Genomic DNA, 19,691 nt, shown 5'->3' with positions numbered 1-19,691 from the left:
TTAATTTTCCTAATGATTTCCTTTACCGTGTACAAACTTTTTAATTTGATGTAGTTCTATTTGTTTATTTTTGTTGCCTTTGCCTGATGAGACATATCCAAAATAATATTGCTAAGACCAATGTCAAAAAGTTTACTGCTTATGTTTTCTCCTAGGCATTTTATGGTTTCAGGTGTTACATTTAAGTGTTTGACCCAGTTTGAATTTATTTTTGTATATGGTGTAAGAAAATATTCTAGTTTTTTTTTCTTTTGCATGTATCTGTCCAGTTTTCTCAATACCATTTATTGAAGAGACTGTCTTTTCTTTAAGTTATTTAAAATTGTGCAACATTTGCTTTATCTACAGAGGGTACCAAATAAATGTATACACATTTTAAGAAAGGAAAAAACTGTATTAAAATTACACTGGTGGTAACACTTTGAGCACCTTTTGTAATTGCAGAAGTCAAACGTGACTTGTATTCATTCATCTTTTGATAGTAATATATAGAGAGTATTACAATTTTAACACAGTTTTTTTTCTTTCTTAAAATGTGTATACATTTTTTAGCACCCTCTGTATTTAGGAAGTTAATTTTTTTATTGACATTATCCAGGAATATATTCTGTGCATATTTAAACTCAAATTTTATCAGAGAAAATTCTATCAAAATCTCTAATGCTGAACACAAAGATGGTTGCTTTCTTAAAAAGAAACAAAAATGGTAAATATATTCTCAATATTCAGACATGCTTTGCAGTTATAGTCACTGTAACTGTGGGATTTTCATGGATTCTCACAGACCTGAGGGCAGTGCAAAACAGGAAAAAAAAAAAAGAAAAAAGAAAACTATCTCAAAGTTCTCCTCCACTAACTATGCAGTTTCTGAGAAATCAGGCCACATACATCCAGCCCACACATGAGGCAACACTCAAGAAAGTATTTTAAAACTGCCTAGCAAATTAGTTTGCCTTGTGGTTTCAGTTTCCTGTAGTGAAGTTTCGAATTCCTTCAAACCTTGGTTTCTATTTCGTATTTGAATTCTCTGCCCTCTGTGTTTGAGGGGAGGGAAGTAGAGAGAAAATAAACCTCCAGGATTGGGTGGGGAAGAAATTTATCAGGAACCAACATAATGAAACTAAGGGCTAGTGTTAGAATGCTTACAACATTCTCTTCGAAGCAGCTCTCTTACCAGCTCTAAAAGATATCTGCTATTGATATAGTTAAGGTAAGACTGGGGCAAGGGTGCAGGAAAGTTTCTAAGGGTCAGAATGTTTTAAAAACATTCTATCCAGGATAGGGCACAGCTGAGCCCGACATGGAATATCAGATTTCATTAGAAATTAAATTGTGGTGCTGTCAGATAGGAAGCAGAATTAATTAAATGCCAGCTACATGTACTCACTGCTGAATTAGACACAAGCATGTGTAGAGACTAAACTGAGAGTCTGAAATGTCTTTTTAAAAAAAATTATATTACAATTTAAATAGCCTTACATGCAAGAATTAGTCACAATGATTCTTCCCATGTTACTTTCTCAGAGAGAGTTTTGCAAATTAAAGAGGAAAAAACCTGATCAAGTTGTTTTATCATAAACTAATACTTTTAATATAGTCCACAGAATAAACATAGGGGAAATTAGAACAGCTGGTTATTCAACCATCAGTTCTTTTTTACTAAACTGCATCATTGAAGCATATTATTATTTTTTAAACAATGGTAATTTTTTAATTAAAAAATTTTTTTAATTAGTTTCAGGTGTACAACAGAGTGCGGTAGTTATACTTTTTAACCCCTCAAAGTGACACAAGCATGTGTAGAGACTAACATGAGAGTCTGAAATGTCTTAACTATGTTTTTCTTCCTTTGCCGACTTATGATCTATCGGGATCATAATAGTCACTAGGTTAATTTTATCTTTGATAAAACTGACTTAGTTTAAATTTCAGCCTGAACATTTCATATATTTTATTTTCGTGAGAAAAGAGTGATGAAAGAGATGCAATATAAATAGTTTGCTTACATCGTCAAGGACAAAAACAAAAGTTGAAACTAAAGTGAATAAAAAAGAACTTTCATGAAAACAGCTATATATTTTTAGTCAGAGTTTTGTCCTTTGGAGGTGGATATATTCCTTTGGAAATAGCATGAATTAATTCGTTTTGATTTCTTGGCACCCAGCATTCCTTAAGGTCTTTTATGTTGGATTCTGTTTCTACTACTCTATTGCCTCTACTATTACTATCACTTAATTCAACAGTTGACCAACTTGATCTCTCAATACTACCTAGAAATTTTGTTAACTCCGTGGAACTCCCTCCTTTGAATATCTTATCACAGCACACCTTTCATGCATCTCCTTCTTTGATTCCCATTTGTCTTTTTGATAATTTTCCTCTTCCTCCAAACTTAATCTAAAAACAACACAAATGATAGCAAAAGCAAACTATAATAACAAAAATAACACAAAACCCAACTAGAACTGTATGGCTGAAAATAAAGATACTTTCTTCTAGAAACCTCATCGCTAGCATTTCTGAGCCTTTTCTTTTATATTTCTTCTCATTTTCCTTTTTTACACTTGATTCCTCCCCTCTCCCCCCACCTCCTCCTCCTTTCCCCCACCTCAGGCTAGGCCTGATCTCTTCCCTGAGAATGCATACCTAACAGACCCTGCTTGCATATTAATCAGCTTGCACTGCATTGGTAAGAAGAACCAAGACTCTCATAACAGAAGGATGGAAAATGGGTCTTCATGATTTTTAAAAAGCAGTTTTTACAGTCAGCTAGTAAGGAAATCCAGACCTGTTTATTGTAAGTAAGATTTCAGTGAAAGAAAAAGTCAAGCAAATGGTGGATTTTTAGTTTCTGTAGCAAACAATCACTTTTAAAACAGAAAAATTGTTCTTAATGATAAGGAAAAAAGCAAGCATTTGCTTAAATCTCAAATAGCTTAAAGATGTTTTATCAGGGATTCTCAGGTTACAGGAATTGATGCCCAGAAGTTACAAAATAAATGATTAAGTATTATTTAAGAAAGTATTTTCACTCACTTTTTAATTCATCAAATGATCATGCTTTAAAGTTTTGAGTGAAAAAGACACAGCAATAGCTATATAAAACATTCTTTTAAAGTAAACAACTATGATTTGTTCAATAATGCTACCAAATGACCTGCCAGTATAAAACTTTTGACTGAACATAGTCATAAATTAGAGAAAAGCAAGTTGATATGAAGTAAAAACAAGAAGTGTAATATAACAAATAGTGGTCATGGAGATTCAATCTGGGTATTCAGGGAGGCAAAACCTAAAAAACATAAGCAAGCCAAAAACCCAATGGAGAAGAATCAGATTCAAACTAGAAGTAGTTAGTTTCAGCATATGGTTTTCCATATGCCCACCAAATATTTAAGAAACAGCGGCATAGCCTATAGCAGACCTTTGAGGGGCCTAGAACTTATTTTCCTATGACCTGCTTTGTTGTCTTTTTCATATTTTTAATAATTTCTTCAGAAACTTAGGCCATGCTGGGGAGTAGTATGTCAGGAAGCAAAATTACTTTCTCTGCTTAAAGACTGGAAATTCTAGTCCATCTCATGTCTTCCCTTGCAGACAAGGTCACACCCTGGACATGGCCTCCGAGATCCACATGCCAGGCCCAATGTGCCTCATTGAGAACACTAAAGGGAAACTGGTGGTTAATCCAGGAGCTTTGAAGAGCCTGTCTGCCATTAAGCAGCCTCTTGTTGTGGTGGCTATTGTGGGTCTCTACCGCACAGGCAAATCCTACCTGATGAACAAGCTGGCTGGGAAGAGCAAGGGTGAGTGGAACCAGCAAAACTCTGCTGAGTCCTTTCTGTCCACCCACACTCCCGGCATTGAGTATGGTGATGTGAGGACAGAAAGTGAGAGATGGGGAGGAGTATTGGACTGTAATGTTTAGCCCACAGCTGGCTAGTTATCTTCTGGGAGATAAAGGACAGAGGAACTTTTCCAGACATATCACCTCTTTTTTTTTTTTACTTAGTGTCTCCTTGCAAAAAATAGTTTCTAATCATAAGGAGTAAGACATCAATTAAATAACGCCTATATATGTAATTATAAACTATTAAAATTTTAGTAGTATAACATTTTTTGGAAAAAAAAAACATCAAATTTTCAACCTATGGTACTTGATATTCTTATTTTCCCATTTCTTTATTGTAGTTCAGGTCAATACTGGTTATACTTTCTTCCATCTCTTCATCTTGCTTTCCTTAAACCCTGTTCAATAGTCAAGAATGTCACCAATTTCTGGATCCTCTGCTCTATTACAAACTCTCCACTCCCTCTGCAGGCTTCTCTATTGGATCCACGGTGCAGTCTCACACCAAGGGAATCTGGATGTGGTGTGTGCCTCATCCTGAGAAGCCAAACCGCACCCTCGTTCTGCTTGACACTGAGGGCCTGGGGGATGTAGAAAAGGTAAGGAACAAGGATTTCTTTTTGATTGACTTCTCACCTCTGAACATTCTTTACACAGAGTTGTTTTTTTGTACTTCCACTCTACTAAGTATATCTTTTCTCCCTCTTTCTATGTTTAATTCTCAAAGTTTAGAAAACTGAAGTGAGAAAAATATATTTATAAGCCAAACCCATGATTAGAGACTACACTGGTGTGGAGCTAGGCAGTTAACTGAAATGCAGAAAGATGGGCAAATAAACTCACTGCTGCAAGTCTGATCTTGTGGAGAACAGTGACTAGTACTGGGCTCTGGGCCAAAGGAACTTGAGCTTAAATCGGGGCTCTGGCACTTGTAGCTCTCTGACTTTCACAAGCAAGAGTAAGTCTTCCCAGAGCTTTTGTTTTCTCTTTGGTCTTATCCATCAATAAGATGGATGATAGGGCCGGCCGAGTGGCGCGATGGTTAAGAACTCGCTTGGGATGCCAGAGGGCCCCGGTTTGGATCCCACATATGAGGGCCAGTGACACTGCCCTCTACAGCTAAGATGCTGAACAACAGCTCAACCTGGAGCTGGCCTGCCATGAGTCGCCGGCGACGGCGTGGACTGCAGTCCCTGTGGCAGTGGATTGCCATGGGCTACTGTGTGTAGCCAGCAGCCAGCGTGAGCGGCCAGCAGCCGCAGTGAGCGGCCGTCCAGAAGCCGGTGACTGATCTGCCTTGCCAGAGAAGAGCGCAATGATGGTGCCAACTTGGGCCAGTGAAGCAACATCCTCCACAACTAGATTGAAGAACAAAAACGACAGCAACTTGTCTGTTCCCCGTCCCCCAATTCCCCAGCACTGTTCCCATCCCCCCAATTCCCCAATTAAAAAAAAAATCTTAAAAAAAAATAAATAAGATGGATGATAAATTTATACAGTAGAAACATGAACTTTTTTCACCTCTGTGCTGATAAGTGTTTAACAACCAGCACACTGAGGGGGAAAAGCCTTGATTTGTAGCACTTACCAATTTTCAAAATGCTCCCATCATAGCTGATTCCAAGTTCCCAAAGTGAAGTCACTAAACTCAGGGTTTGGAATAGATGTACACAATCAGCTCCTGTGGGCTGGTGGGAACTGGCTCTAGCACGCAACCAGATCTTTCCCTTGCACTTCTCTTGTTTCTTAGTTTTAGTTTTGATTTGCCACAAATTCAAAAGAGTCAGCCTCAATTTGTGCTTCAGTTCCCTCATCTGTAACATGGAGATAGTAATTATAAATCTATCTCACAGCATTGTTCTGAGTACTAGATTGTTTGAGTGATGTAAACTGCCCTGTGTATAACTACTCAATCAAATAGGTACATGCATTGTGTATATAGGCCAACTTTGTTTTACACAATTGAAAATCTTGATTTTGAATACTCTGGTTACTCCACTAACTTTGCAAATACCTAACTAGTTATAAGAAGGACTGGTGAGTTAACAGTGTACGGTTCCATATAGAATTATCAATGCTAATGACAGACCTATTCAAATTTATGTTTCTAATAATCATTTTTGTTCATCTTATTTAGCATTGTAGGTCAGGGGTTTATTTTTAATGGTTGTTCGTCTGGGAATGTCATGACACATGACTTGTATTTGTTCTGGCTTCTAGGGTGACAACAACAACGATACCCAGATCTTTGCACTGGCGATACTACTGAGTAGTACCTTTGTATACAATACCATGAATAAAATTGACCAGAGGGCCATCGACCTATTGTAGTATCCTTTTGTGGTCCAGGATGGCATCAAAGCCAGAGAGAATGTCTCTAATCATCATCTGTGTTTATGAGTCCTTGTGAATCAAATACAAAAATTAAAACCAGGAGATAAATATTAAAAGTACAAGAAAAAGAGTTCTTATATTTACTGATGAAATGAGTAATTGGTTACAACCTAAAGAGAACATAAAGTTATAGGGAGGCATAGAATTTAATATGGGCTTAGATGCATTTCTATTTTCGCCAGTTTTCCTTAATTGTACCTCAGTTATGTAACAGAACTGTCAAATCTGCTCAGGACAGTATCCTCACCTGATCTTGACAGGGTTGAAAATGAAGCTGACATTGTGAGCTGCTGTCCAGGCTTAGTGTGGACTTTGAGAGATTTCTACTTATCCCTAGAGGCAGATGGGAAACTCATCACAGCAGATGACTACCTGGAGACTTCACTGAGGCCGAAGCGAGGTAACAGGGACTGCAGTTTTGGAAAGAGAGAAAATTAATACAAGAAGTTATTTCTTGTATGTAGGTGATTACATTTATAGTTTCTTATTTTTACTGACATGGCTAAGCTACCAAGTAAATAATTAATACTATTAATTTAAAATGAACTAATAGATTCAATATTACATTGTATTACTCCCTGTTCATGGAGCAAATTATTTTTCTTCTTTCCTTTCCCTAATTGGTGACCTTTTAAGTTTTTGTTTAGGGTTTGTGGAGATGGACTGAAATAACAACAGATGGAAGACAAATTTATTCATGGGAAATACATTAAAATGAATGCTAATTCTATGCTAAATAAACTTTATTTTTCTTTCCTCAGGCACTGATCAAAGTCTTCAAAATTTCAATTTGCCTCGTCTTTGTATACAGAAATTCTTTCCAGTAAAGAAATGCTTTATTTTTGACTCACCCACTCACCGGAAGAAGCTTACCCAGCTTGAGTCACTGCATAATGATGATCTGGATCCTGATTTTGTGCAACAAGTAGCAGATTTCTGTCACTACATCTTTCACTATTCCAAGACTAAAACTCTTTCAGGAGGCATCAAGGTCAATGGACCTAGTGAGTACCCCTTTTAGGATTTTCCTTCAATTCAACATAAAGAATGGGGGCACTGTTATAAGTTTCTTTTTCCACTGTCAATGTTGAAAATGCATAGTCAATTACTACCAAGCAAATTATATGAGTCACGTTTTTTTAAGTTCCAGTGGATACCAAAAACATTTCTAGTGATTTCTCAGTAATTCCTTTAATGTAGGATAAAATAGGAATATAATCTGAAGAAAAGTCAAGTAAAAGAAGTTCTACTCATTTGTGGTGTACTACTGGACTAGACTAACCCACATGCGTTGGCAGCATTTGTTCCACCAACATGGTCGATATTTATTATGTGTCATAGCCTTTGATAGGCACAAGATGAGAAAGACGTATACGTTCTCTGTAGAAATGGACTTTGCTTGATACAAACATTAAACAGAGGCCCAAGTTGTTTAGAACCCTAAAGGAAATCTAAGCAGACACCTTGGTACAGTTTTTCCTAAAGACTCTACATCTCAGAACTCTATAAATTATTGCTACACTTTAGAGGAAGGTAAGTGCAAACCAAAGTATGCAAAGGACAAGGAAGAGGAACAGGGATGCTCCAACAAAGAGTAAAGCCAACCTGGTCTAATGAATTGGCTTACTTTGAGCTTTTTCAGCTAACATGCATACCAGCTTTACATACGGAAGTGGAAGAGAAAGGGGAATTCTGAAGGGAATGGAAACCTGTGGAAGAGGGAAAGCAAGGAAAGAGTAAAGAGGCAAAAGGCCTGTAGGGTTCTAATCAACTGAATACGCATAACTTTATATAACCATGTCCTCATTTCTCAGTGGGAACAGGATGAAATGGGGATGATCAGATAGATCTTGGGTTGCCCCCCTTGGTACACTTTCTTTTTCAAAAGAAAGAAAGATCTGGCTTCTTGGTCACACAATTTCCTGAAAAAACTTACTTGGGCCACTGGAACAGTAACTATGCAGAATACTGAAAAGGCTCAGGCAATGCATTGTTAAATTAACATTCTCAGAATTACCCAGTTTAGAGCATGTTCTGTTTCTTTGTAAATTATACAAGCATCTCTTTCCCCCGTGAAGAGCTAAAGAAACTCGTGCTGACCTATGTCAATGCCATCAGCAGCGGAGGTCTGCCCTGCGTGGAGAACTCAGTCCTGGCCTTGGCCCAGACCAAGAACTCAGCCGCCGTGAAAAAGGCCATTGCCCACTATGACCAGCAGATGCGCCAGAAGCTGCAGCTGCCCACTGACACCCTCCAGGAGCTTCTAGACCTGCACAGGGCCAGTAAGAGAGAAGCCATCGAAGTCTTCATGAAGAATTCTTTCAAGGATGTGGACCAAAAGTTTCAGAAGGAATTGGGGGTAATTAATTGTTATTGTTCTAGTTCATGAGCTTATGGGCTATAAAAGACAAAGAGGCAAAATAGGGACTTAATTCAGAAAAGTAATTTTTACTAGACTGGAAAATAATGATTATCACTTGTGTGACCAAGATATCACTGTTATTCTGAAAATAAACAACCAAACAAACAAACAAATAAATAAACGTGTAACTAATCTGGGTCCTCTAGAGTCTGAAACTCTCAAACACAACCCATCTTACTATGTTATACCCATAGACTAATTTTTAAAAAATTAATTCCTCAAAATGTTTATCCATAAAGTATTAATTAACTTTCCATTAATATTAACCAAGTGTACAGAATCGCCAAAAGGATTTACCAAAAGATTATGTCTCCAGGTTTAATAGCATACGCTCATATCATTCTTGCCAATGATTCCATTTCACCTCCTTATTGGGAGTCCCAGGTCCAGTATAATACTGACACCAAGAATGGTTGTAAGAGAGTAGCTTGCATTTAAAATTAGGGCATGAAGTTAGAGATCTTAGTCTGAAGATCACACCTAAAACAGAAATAGCAAGAGAAAGGGGTTTTGGGAGATTTCAAATATAAAACTAAAGTCACTTTTCTACAGTTATCAATCCTTGGAACTTTTCTAGGTCTGGTAGGAAGGATGCTTGTAGTCCTTTAGCTTCTAGAAAAAATATACAGATGCTTTTCAAGAATTATTTCTACAAATTCTGGAGTGTTGCTAACACCTTTTCCTTGGGCCTTTGTCCCTTTGAAGACCCTGCTAAAAGCAAAACAGGATGACCTTTGCAAACAGAACTTGGAGACATCATCATATCTTTGCTCAGCTTTACTTCAGGATATTTTTGGTCGTCTAGAAGAAGATGTGAAGCAGGGGATTTATTCAAAGCCAGGAGGGCATCGTCTCTTCATTCAGAAGGTAGAAGAGCTGAAGGCAAAATACTATCAGGAGGCCAGGAAAGGAATACAGGTATCCCTGGCTTTATGTATTAATGTCAGGAAATTGTTGGGGAGGCTTCTTTCAAACTCCAGTGGGGATAGGAAGAAAGTATTTATACTCTAAAGATAGCTGTGGAATTAAATCGAACTATCACTATAATTACCAGACTTTTATTGCAACCATCAACAGCCATTGCAACAAAGGGACTTGTTTTGGTTACATAGGACAGAATTCTAATAATTGAAACTAACTTAAGATTTAAAAAAAATGTAATTCATTGGCTTACATGAAACATTTCAATTTAGTTGCAACTATAGCTAAGTTCAGGTTAAACAATGCCATCAATTCCCTACTTCCTTTTTTCCTTCCAACCCCCACTTAGTTTTCTGTTCTATTTTCCTCACTATTTCCTGCATTCTCAGGCAAGCTCACCCCACATGACAGCAAAAATGACACCAACAGCTCCATGTTTAATTAGATCACTTGCCCTAAGTCTCAGGGAAGAGAGAGCATTTTTCCCAAAATCCCACCCAAATTGAGTATTTTCTCACCTCTACCTACATCCTTTGTATCAAGTGACCATGGGTGCTCTGATTGGCCAGGCCAGAGATTTTGCCCAACCCTGTGACAGAAGAGACTTGATTGACAGTTCCACTAAGTGCAGGCTGAGCACTTCCAGGGAGAAGATGCTAAGAACAAAAGAAGTAAAAAGGTTTACAACATCCCTAATCACCATTTCCTACTTCTAACTGCATGTGTTTGGGGTCCCTAGGCTGAAGAAGCTCTGCAAAAATATTTACAGTCCAAGGAGTCTGTGAGTGATGCCATTCGACAGACAGACGTGGCTCTCACACAGAGGGAAAAGGAGATGGAAGGTGAGAAGAAAATGGGAGAGATGCAAAATAGAAATTTTTGCACATTTTTAGTTAATTTGGCGTGGTTCACCTGGGATCATTAAACTAGAGCAAGAATGGCAAGGATGATTTTTAGCTCCTCGGGTTTCATCTACTGAGTAGGGTGCATGCTGTTGGCAATAAGGGGAAAATAACCCTAAGGAATTTTCTCTATGAAGTAGCAACAATAATATATCAAATCAGAGCAGGAGGCAAAAGGAAGGGCACTTTAATTCTAGAGAGGTTTCTCATTTTTTTCTTCCCAGAAGCACATAAGAAAGAAGAGGCTGCAAAAGCTAAAGCACAAATGTTGAAGAACATTCAAAGGCAGAACCGGCTAAGGATGGAGCAGAGGGAGAGACTCCATCAGGAACAAGTGAGACAAATGGAGGTGAACAGAGCAAACTATCTGGCACAGCAACAGAGGGCCTTGGAACGTCGGCTCCAGGTAGTCATCCATGATTTCATTTCAGGATTTTAATCATATCCCCCCTCTCTGTATTGATAAGAGGATGAAGCAGTGACAAAGAGGGCGTGGCAGCCTAATATTATGGCTCAGGGCAAGGACCCTGGGGCCAGACATCTTGGGTAAGAATTCAACTCCACATGTTACTAAAATATATGGTTTGGGCAAGTTATCTATCCCCTGTGGTGCCTTGGTTTCCACTTGTGGAAAATGCAGATAGTAATGATACCTAGTTTATAGGGTTATTTTAATAATTAGATGAATCAATATTTGTGTTTAGAATGGTGCTTAGCGCTGAATAAGCACTATAATTTATTAAATAAAATCCAGCACATTTCTAACCCATGGTAATTAGTCTTTTTTGTTATCTTGTTAATTGCTATAAACAATCTTTTCCTTTGGTCACAGATTACCTTGTTAAATTAATTTCACATCACTGTGTCTATCCCCCAGCCCCTGCCTTAATTGTCACTGGTTCCGAAGGCCTTTAACTGCCAGAGTTTGTTTCATCCAGTCCTTCATTGTCATCACTCAATAAGCAGTAGTTCCTATTTAGTAAGCACTGTACAAACTACTTTACATACATTCTCCCATCTAATCTGTTCACTGTGAGTCAGAAGCATTATGTTGTGATTTTTCTGATTAGAAAAGTTAGGTTCCAAAGAGATAACTAAATGACAATATCACACCACTCAGAAAATGATCAAAGTTGCCTTCCCCATAAGTGGGGTTTGTAATACTTTTATTTTTGCAAACCTAGTGTGAAATTCTTATGTGAGCATCCCTATGAGACGAGGGGCACCCTAACCCTCCCCAGGGGGCCAGTCTGCCTGTAGGTCCTCATTTCCCAGACACTGCTCCAAGACAGTTTTGGGATTACGGCCCTATGCTGAAGGGCGGTACGGTTAACCTGGGGTTCTTGAGTTCCTCCCTCTTTCATTCTACTTCTGCCTCATAACTGTGGAGACCTGAAACAAATTCTCTGATCTAAGGCTCAGACTCCTAACCTGATTGTGGATGTCACCTAGACACCCAGTTGTTGTATCAGCCTCTCCTTGTAGAACTAGATCTGATATTTCTCTGTATAAATGAAAACTGAAGATAAGATGTGACTCAGATTGCCCAAGGAGGAAGGGGAAAATAGACCACAGGATGTAATTCTTAAGATACCAATATTTCAGAGATTGAGAGATGGTGATGTTTCTATACCTAGAGAAAAGGTTATGGGAGAAGAATTATTCACGTAGGAAACCAAGAATGAGAGGTAAAAATGGACATGAGTAGAAAGGAGAATCCAGGGACTGTCTTTGGTTACTGATGTCTTAAAGTAAGTAAGGAAAGTCAATGATTTGGGTTTATCCCCCTACCCCAGTGATCTTGACATTACTTTTTGCTAAGCTCTATAGTTTTATTTATCACTCTTTAGGAAGAGGCTGCAAAGCAGGAGGAAAGAATCCAAGCTGAAAGGAGAAGACTTCAGAACGAGATCCAGAAGCAGAAGAATGCAGCCCCACCAGAGGATCCATGTGTCTTACTCTAATGCTAAACATCAGACCTTTCTTTTAGTGTTCACTTTCACTGAAGACAAAAGGAACAAGAAACTATAGAACTTGGGACAATTATCATTTAAAAAGCTATATAATAATTATATTGAACTTTTGTATTTAGTTATAAAGCTATGATGCTCATAATTGGTAAAATGTGCCCTTTGATAGTTTAGATGATGATTACGTCCTTAAAAAGATTGTGAATCATATAATAAGAGACATTTGATCACTGCCTTTATTTGGTAGAGATATTGAGCTGGCTCGCTCAGGCGAAATTTTCTCATGTACCTCAATTCCACCCCTCTAATTTTCCATATTTGTCTAAAGGGGGTTAGGAAGTGACCTAGGGGGTGTGATTCACAATGGGCTTAGTGGGACTTATCCAAAGTTTTGAGCTCAGGTGGGCATCACTCCTGCCAAGTGGTCATGTGCTGGCTGCCATCAGTGGCAGTCACCAATGTAAAGACAAGTAACCTAGCTTCTTAGTGGAGACAATGTATGATTCTCAACTGGGTGAAGGCTGCTCAGTTTATGGGCAGTGGTGTGACCTTGGTCAGTAGGTTGTTTGCTTAGAAAGATTCCAAACTGTAAATAAATAACACTATAATGAAATAGAGGTGCTCCAGAAGATGGAAGGAACTACCAGCATGGAAATAGTGTCATAGGCTGAAGGGCTAAAGAAGCCTTTTTCTTTTTGTTACCCTCACCAAGGGCATAACTTAAATAGGATATTTTATATCATGAAGCAATTTATATTGGATTGAATAATTGTGTACTGTAGTCTTTATAATCCTTTAGTCTATAAATAAATAGTATAAGGAATGCTAGATTATGTGCCAAAATATCTGATGGGGCTCATTTAATTTTATGTTTGTGTATAAGGCTGAAGTTAAATGATCTCAACTCTTTGCAATCATATAAGAAAGCCTATTGATTTTTCTTAAGAACTCTAAGTGGTATAATTATATGTTTGTACATATTTTTAACCATAACAAATTTTTAAATTACTCCACTACTTTGTTTTTATTTTCCCCAATAATTAAATGTCGATAGGGAAGCCTTCTGAATGTCCCTGAGGAGATTAAGAATTACTTTAAGATTGAAAATAAAACACATTTTATTACATATCTTTGTTTTTTATTCTTTTGTTTTATCTCCAATAAAATGGGTTTTAAAAATTATAAAAACATCACACCAAGCTCTATTTTGTTTCCCTTAAATTGCTTGCTTATTTATATAAGGAATTTTCCAGTTGGGTTATATTATAGGAGTTAAATTTTCTTAGTTGCTGAAAATGTGATTTACTTATTTACAGAAGAAAGAAGATAAAATTTAATCTCTGTTCTCTGGAGATTATCTTACTTTTATTATGCTGAACTTCACGTATCATATGGGACCTGGTGCTGCTCAGCTGTATTTCTAGACTTGAACTTCAGAACATACAAAAGACCACAGCATATTTGGCTGAGCATTTTCTTAACAATACTATATAATTGCCTTTGCGAGCTGACAATTCCTAAGAGATAAAATAAAATACATTTCAATATCCAAGGAATGTGATGGTTGAAGAGAACAAGAGTATCTTCAAATCAAATATTGATTTCATTACTACTTCTCTTAAAGAGATTAAAATAAAAAAATACTTGAGACTAAGCAAAATTAAGCCACTTATCTGAGATTCCAATCTTGGTGCTGTTAACTTATACCTTATCACAAAATATTTGATATCTATCCCAAGACTTCTATTATATCTTTAGGAAAACAAAACAAATGAACAAAAAACACAAGAGGCTTTCTCCTTTCTCTTAGAACCTATAGAAGTGCATGTTGCTTTCACCAGTGGTCCACAGTCTTCCCTACCAGCATTGCTGAATCCCACTCATCCCCAAACATTTTGATCTCATGTGACTGTCATACGAGGTGGTCATTGGGTACAAAATAACAAGAAAAGATAGTTCAAGGTGAACACTGACAGTTTCTTGAAGTTACTGAGCTAGACTACATTTCCTAACCTCTACAGTGCTCCTTTGTGAGGTCAACTATTAAGTTTTAAAGGCAATAAAAAGACAAGAAAACCGATTCTCCCCCAGAGCCTCTATCAGGATAGCAGCCCTGCTAACATCTTGATTTTAGCCCTCTGAGACTTCTGATTTCCAGAACGGTAAGATATTTAACGTTAAGTTGCTTTAAGCCACTGCTTGTAGTAATTTGTTACTGCAACAATAGGAAACTAATATAACACCTTTATTAATTAACATTATCAATAGTTATTGATACCAGATAATAGTTATTTAGGATTTATTATGTGCTGGTTATGAGAATTTTAACAATGTATTTATTGTTCATAAAAGCGGAATTATTATAAACAATATTATTAATATAATTTATTATCATTATTATTATTAAAGTTATTGTTGCTATCTTCATTGTGAAGTTGAAGAAATTAAGACATTGGAATTAAATAAATTGTCTAAGGGCAATACCACAGAAGGCATTTTGACACCAGACCCTACATTCATAATCATCTTGTGATACTCTTTCTAGTTGTACTTAGGAAAACATAGATATATTCAATGATATATCAATATTTAGAGATGAAGGAGGCTACAACAATTAAAATAGAAAGCACAGTTTCTAAACAGCCTAAAAGTATTTGTACAAAAAAGCAGATAAAGAAATCCCCCAATAAGAATTGGAGAAAGTATGGAATTCACTCTTGAATAAGCTGATTATCAATGGAGCAGAAATAGACTGTATGGGGGTTGAAAATGGACTTCTTCCTAGGTTGAGACAAATGGATGGTCATTTGGAAAAAGATCAAGTTGGACCCAGACCTCACACAATACAGTAGAAAAAAATCCAAATTGATTATAATGTAAAAACCAGTAAAATTAATTTGAGGGATCCAAGCGTATGTTCTTTATAAACCTATAGAGGAGAGGGTCTTTCTGAATGTGACTCAAAACCCAGCTAACATTAATTATAAAAACTAATGTTAAATATGACTACATAAAAAAATTAAAAATACTTACTTCAGTCATAAACTTACTATGGACAACATTCTTTTTAAAATGCCAAACTGGGAAAAATGTTTGTAACAAATGTCACAGATAGCTGATCTCTCCAATAAAAAGAGATCTTGAGGGGAAGATGACAAAGGATATAAACAAACAAGCCACAGCAAAGAAATAAAATAGAGTTTAAACTTATGAAAAGGTACTCTGCTTTAATCATAATAAGAAAAATGCAATTGAAAGTACACTAAAAAATCATTTCTAGTCTTTCAGCTTAGCAAAAGTTCACAAAATTGACAATATATTCCACTGACAAGTGATGAACACTCCATATGTTTTATGTCGCTAATGGAAATGCAAATTGTTTCAACATCTAATGAAGGGAATCTGATGATTTCTATCCAAATCTCTGATTCTTCTGCATGTCTATTTACCAATAATTCCTCACTTATATGAAGTGAAATATATACAAGATCATTCACTGAAGGCAGTATTTGGAATTGAAATTAGAAAGAACCAACATATCCATCTATAGGTAACTGGATAAACAAACCACATAATAGTCAACATTTGACTAAAGAATAAGGAAGCTTTCTGTGTAAAGTGGAAAGAGTTCCAGGATATACTGTTACATTAAAAAAAAAAAAGCAAGTTGCTTGGGGCCAGCCAAGTGGCTCAGTTGGTTAAGAGCGCGAGCTGTGAGCAACAGGGTTGCTGGTTCGATTCCCACATGGGACAGTGAGCTGTGGCTGAGCTGCTGCTAAGCTTCCAACAGGTGGCAGGATGGCTCAGCTGGTGAGAGCACATGCTCTTAAAAACAAGGTTGCCAGTTCAACTCCTGTAAGGGATGGTGGTCCCCCCCCCCATCCCCTGCAACTAAGATTGCAGGATAACTTGGCTGTTCCCCTTCCCCAATTCTCCAATAAAATCTTTATAAAAAAAAAAAAGCAAGTTGCAGTGTATACAGTGAGTAGTTTGCTACCTTTACATTAAAAATAAGGAGAGAAATATTTTATATTTGTGCCTAAAAATGTCTGTATATAAACACGTTTTATTGCTTGAATTAGTATAAAAAGAAACACTGGATGTATAAGCAAAATCTAATTAAGATGATTAACTATGGGGTGAACATGGGTAGAGTCAGCAATTAGACTTACATTCTCACCATTTTGATTTGCAAATGTGGATATATTATTTTGGTGGCTCTGAAAATGGTCCAGTCATATCTCTTGCTGCAGGGACCATAACTTGCTAATGGTTCTGGCTGCTGTGTTCTGAAGTTTGCATTACCTTTCCACATGCTTCCCATGGGCTATTCCCACTGGGCTTTCCTGGAAGGTCTCAAAGGCTTCTAACATATAGCTTGTACCTTGAGGCTCCACCTTGTACCATTGTGCTGTCTCTCTCTCTCTCTGTCTCTGTCTGTCTGTCTGTCTGTCTCTCTCTCTCTCTCTCTCTCTCTCTCTCTCTCTCTCTCTCTCAACAAGGACCTCTGAACAGCATGGCTCTCTCAGGTGGCTGACTTCCAAGATAGTGGTCCAAGTAGCGAAAACAGAAACTGGAGATCTCTTAAGATCCAATCTTGACCCACCACTACTTCTGCCGCATTGTGTTGATCAGGATAGTTTACAGGGACAGCCCAGATTCAAGGCGAGAAAAGATGGAATCTACCCTACCTCTCTATGTGAGGAGTAGCATAAGTTTGCAACTATTTTTAACCCATCACTGATACATCTACAGAGCAAAAGTGATTGACCTCACCATTCAAAAATTAAGACTGAAGCTGATCTGCTACTTGGAATATTAAGTATGTATAGAGGCAATTGCACTGTGGAGGGGTTTCTTATTACTCAGATTCACAAAGACTTTCAGAGAACCAAGAAACTAGACGTTTTTCCTTAGCAACTGTCAATCAAATGCTGTTTTACCTGCTGTTCTAGTGGCTGTGAGGCTTGGATTGTCAAGAAGCTACAGGATATCATGGCACACTATCAGTGGTTAGTGGTTATTTCTCAAGTGCTCGGCATGTCTCATGTGTGTCTCTCAGGTGGAGTAGAGAATATATATATATATATATATATATATATATATAATATATTTATATATTTAATTATTCTGTTGGATGTGATGATAATTCTGCTTTGGTAAGTATATGCACATGTGTCTGTTGGATGTATAATTAAGAGTAAAATGGGTAGGCTATTAGCTACTTATGCTTAATTTTAGTAGGTGATTCCACTTTTCCAAAATAACTTTAAATATTGTGATTTTTAAAACAGAAGTGGCTTTTTAAGAGTAGTATTTTTAGGCTATAACAATGTATATGTTTTTAATAATTGAGCCTATTCATAGTAAACATTCATATCTCTTTAGAAATGACCTTCTGCAAAATAGCAAAATTATTTATAGAATACATTTTGTTATAAATGCATATTTCTGATCCAACAGGTTCTGTATAACATCCCAAGAACAGGAGGAGCAGGATGGAAGGGAGATAAAGGGAAAAAAAGGAGGACAAGGCAGAAGTAAAAGAGGGGAATAAGGGAGCAAAGGATGCTGATTCTGCCAAAACCTCTATGAACTATGCTGGGCATGTAATCTCAGCAAAACTGGGCATCATTGTACACATACCAGCTCTCCTCAGTTACAGGAAATTGGCATTCTCTTTCAGGTTTGGTCATTGCTCCCACAGTTTGGGGAAGGATTTTTCCTGAGTAGCTGGTCCAATTAGTGACCTAACTCTGGGGTTGAGGGTTGGACTACCACACCTCAAATAACATGGGGGAAGCCCTTCTATCAACCAGAATCTACGATGCCCTGTAGAGAGCACTCAAGAGGAAATTGAACCAGGAATTTCACAGCCTTGTATATTTCCTAATGTGAGCTTTTTAAGTAGATTATGCTGTTATCTATAATAATAATGACTAATAGTCATAACTATAATAATGACTAATAGTCAAAATGCAAATCAACTGCACATGACAACCAACTTTGACCGACATGATGCCAAAGTCAGAAATTTGGAAGTCCCTTAACCTAAAAGGAACTAGCCTTGAAATATTTTGGAAATGTAAAATGGCACTTTCAACTTTATAACAATCTTCTCACATGCAATTTTCACCATCTAGAAACAGATATCACAGGCAATAGAGGAGGCCAAATTATCTCACTATTGTTTTAATTGCACAGAGTGGGTCTTGGGACCAAAGAGGAAGATGCACTTTCCAATTGGCCTCACTTTCATGACACTAAATCTGTTCCTGGAGAATGGGGTCAGGGCAAGATGAGGAAAGAACAAGTCTGGGCTGTCGCCTCAGGTGGTGCCTGTGGTCACCTTCAATGAAGTGGCTTGAAGCAAATATACTCAATGACAGGTGACAGAGGAGAAAAGTCACAGTCAGCTGGCCCTGTGCTGATAAGGAACAGAAGCAGTATCAACACTTCTCAGGGAACGGCATAAGAGACCCTTTGTGTTTTTTGTAATTATAAATAAGTGAGGACATAGTTAGCAGAAAGTTATTGTTGTTTACTAAGTATCCATCCTACAAATTTTCATTTTAGTGGTCTGCTACTCCCCATGAGGTGCTGCTGACACCACCCAGGCTGAGGAGGGCAGGGCCCCTTATTATTGTTTTCCACATGGCCGCCAGTGGCATCCCATTTGGTGGCCTCCCTACCACTGAAAGTCCTGCCTCTCCACTAGGCCTCCTCTGACACCACCCCAGTGAGAAGAGAGAAGGGTGCCTGGTGATCACACAATGAGAATGAGAGTCCAGTTTCCTAGTGGACCTTCTCTGATACCATCCAGGCAGAGGATAGCGGAGCCTCTTTACGGCCTGGCGAGAGCAGAAGTCTAGGCCTTTCCTTGCTGTGCGGGAGGCTGGGGATTGGTCTGCAGATTCTACTGTGCTGTTTGACTGGAATAAAGTGGTTTTTTGTCCAGAACTTTCTTTGTCTTGCTAGGTTGCCTCTTTCCTGGACTTTTGGCTAGAGAAAATGTGCTTTTTAGGCTTTTTCTTTCAGAACCTATTGATGTTTCTCAGTTGTCAGCTTTTGCAGCACCAAAACTGGGACATGTCTAGTGTGCCTTCTTCTCTTCATCTTTAAGAGTCTTCTAATGTTTGTTATAGCCACAATATTCAGGGTTTTCAGTTGTACTTGGTGGGAGGAATAGGGAAAAGTACTTCTACTTTATCTTTCCAGAAACAGAAGTCCTC

At 37.6% G+C, this 19,691-nt stretch overlaps 1 protein-coding gene across 1 annotated transcript; it reads left to right on the top strand.

Moving 5' to 3' along the window:
• Window positions 1–1,088: 1,088 nt before the first annotated feature.
• Window positions 1,089–13,569, top strand: GBP5 (guanylate binding protein 5). Its single transcript, XM_019661774.1, has 11 exons — window positions 1,089–1,210; window positions 3,598–3,806; window positions 4,322–4,449; window positions 6,071–6,180; window positions 6,448–6,644; window positions 7,006–7,248; window positions 8,323–8,603; window positions 9,372–9,584; window positions 10,327–10,429; window positions 10,714–10,895; window positions 12,340–13,569. Exons 2-11 carry the CDS (start codon window positions 3,617–3,619, stop codon window positions 12,451–12,453), a joined length of 1,761 nt encoding a protein of 586 aa, XP_019517319.1. The 5' UTR covers window positions 1,089–1,210; window positions 3,598–3,616; the 3' UTR covers window positions 12,454–13,569.
• Window positions 13,570–19,691: the final 6,122 nt, after the last annotated feature.

Source organism: Hipposideros armiger, unplaced genomic scaffold, assembly GCF_001890085.2.
Source record: "Hipposideros armiger isolate ML-2016 unplaced genomic scaffold, ASM189008v1 scaffold_361, whole genome shotgun sequence".
In the NCBI taxonomy this organism is placed as follows: Eukaryota; Metazoa; Chordata; class Mammalia; order Chiroptera; family Hipposideridae; genus Hipposideros; species Hipposideros armiger.
The sequence above is the reverse complement of the archived record's forward strand: the minus strand, read 5'-3'. Positions and strand labels throughout refer to the sequence as shown.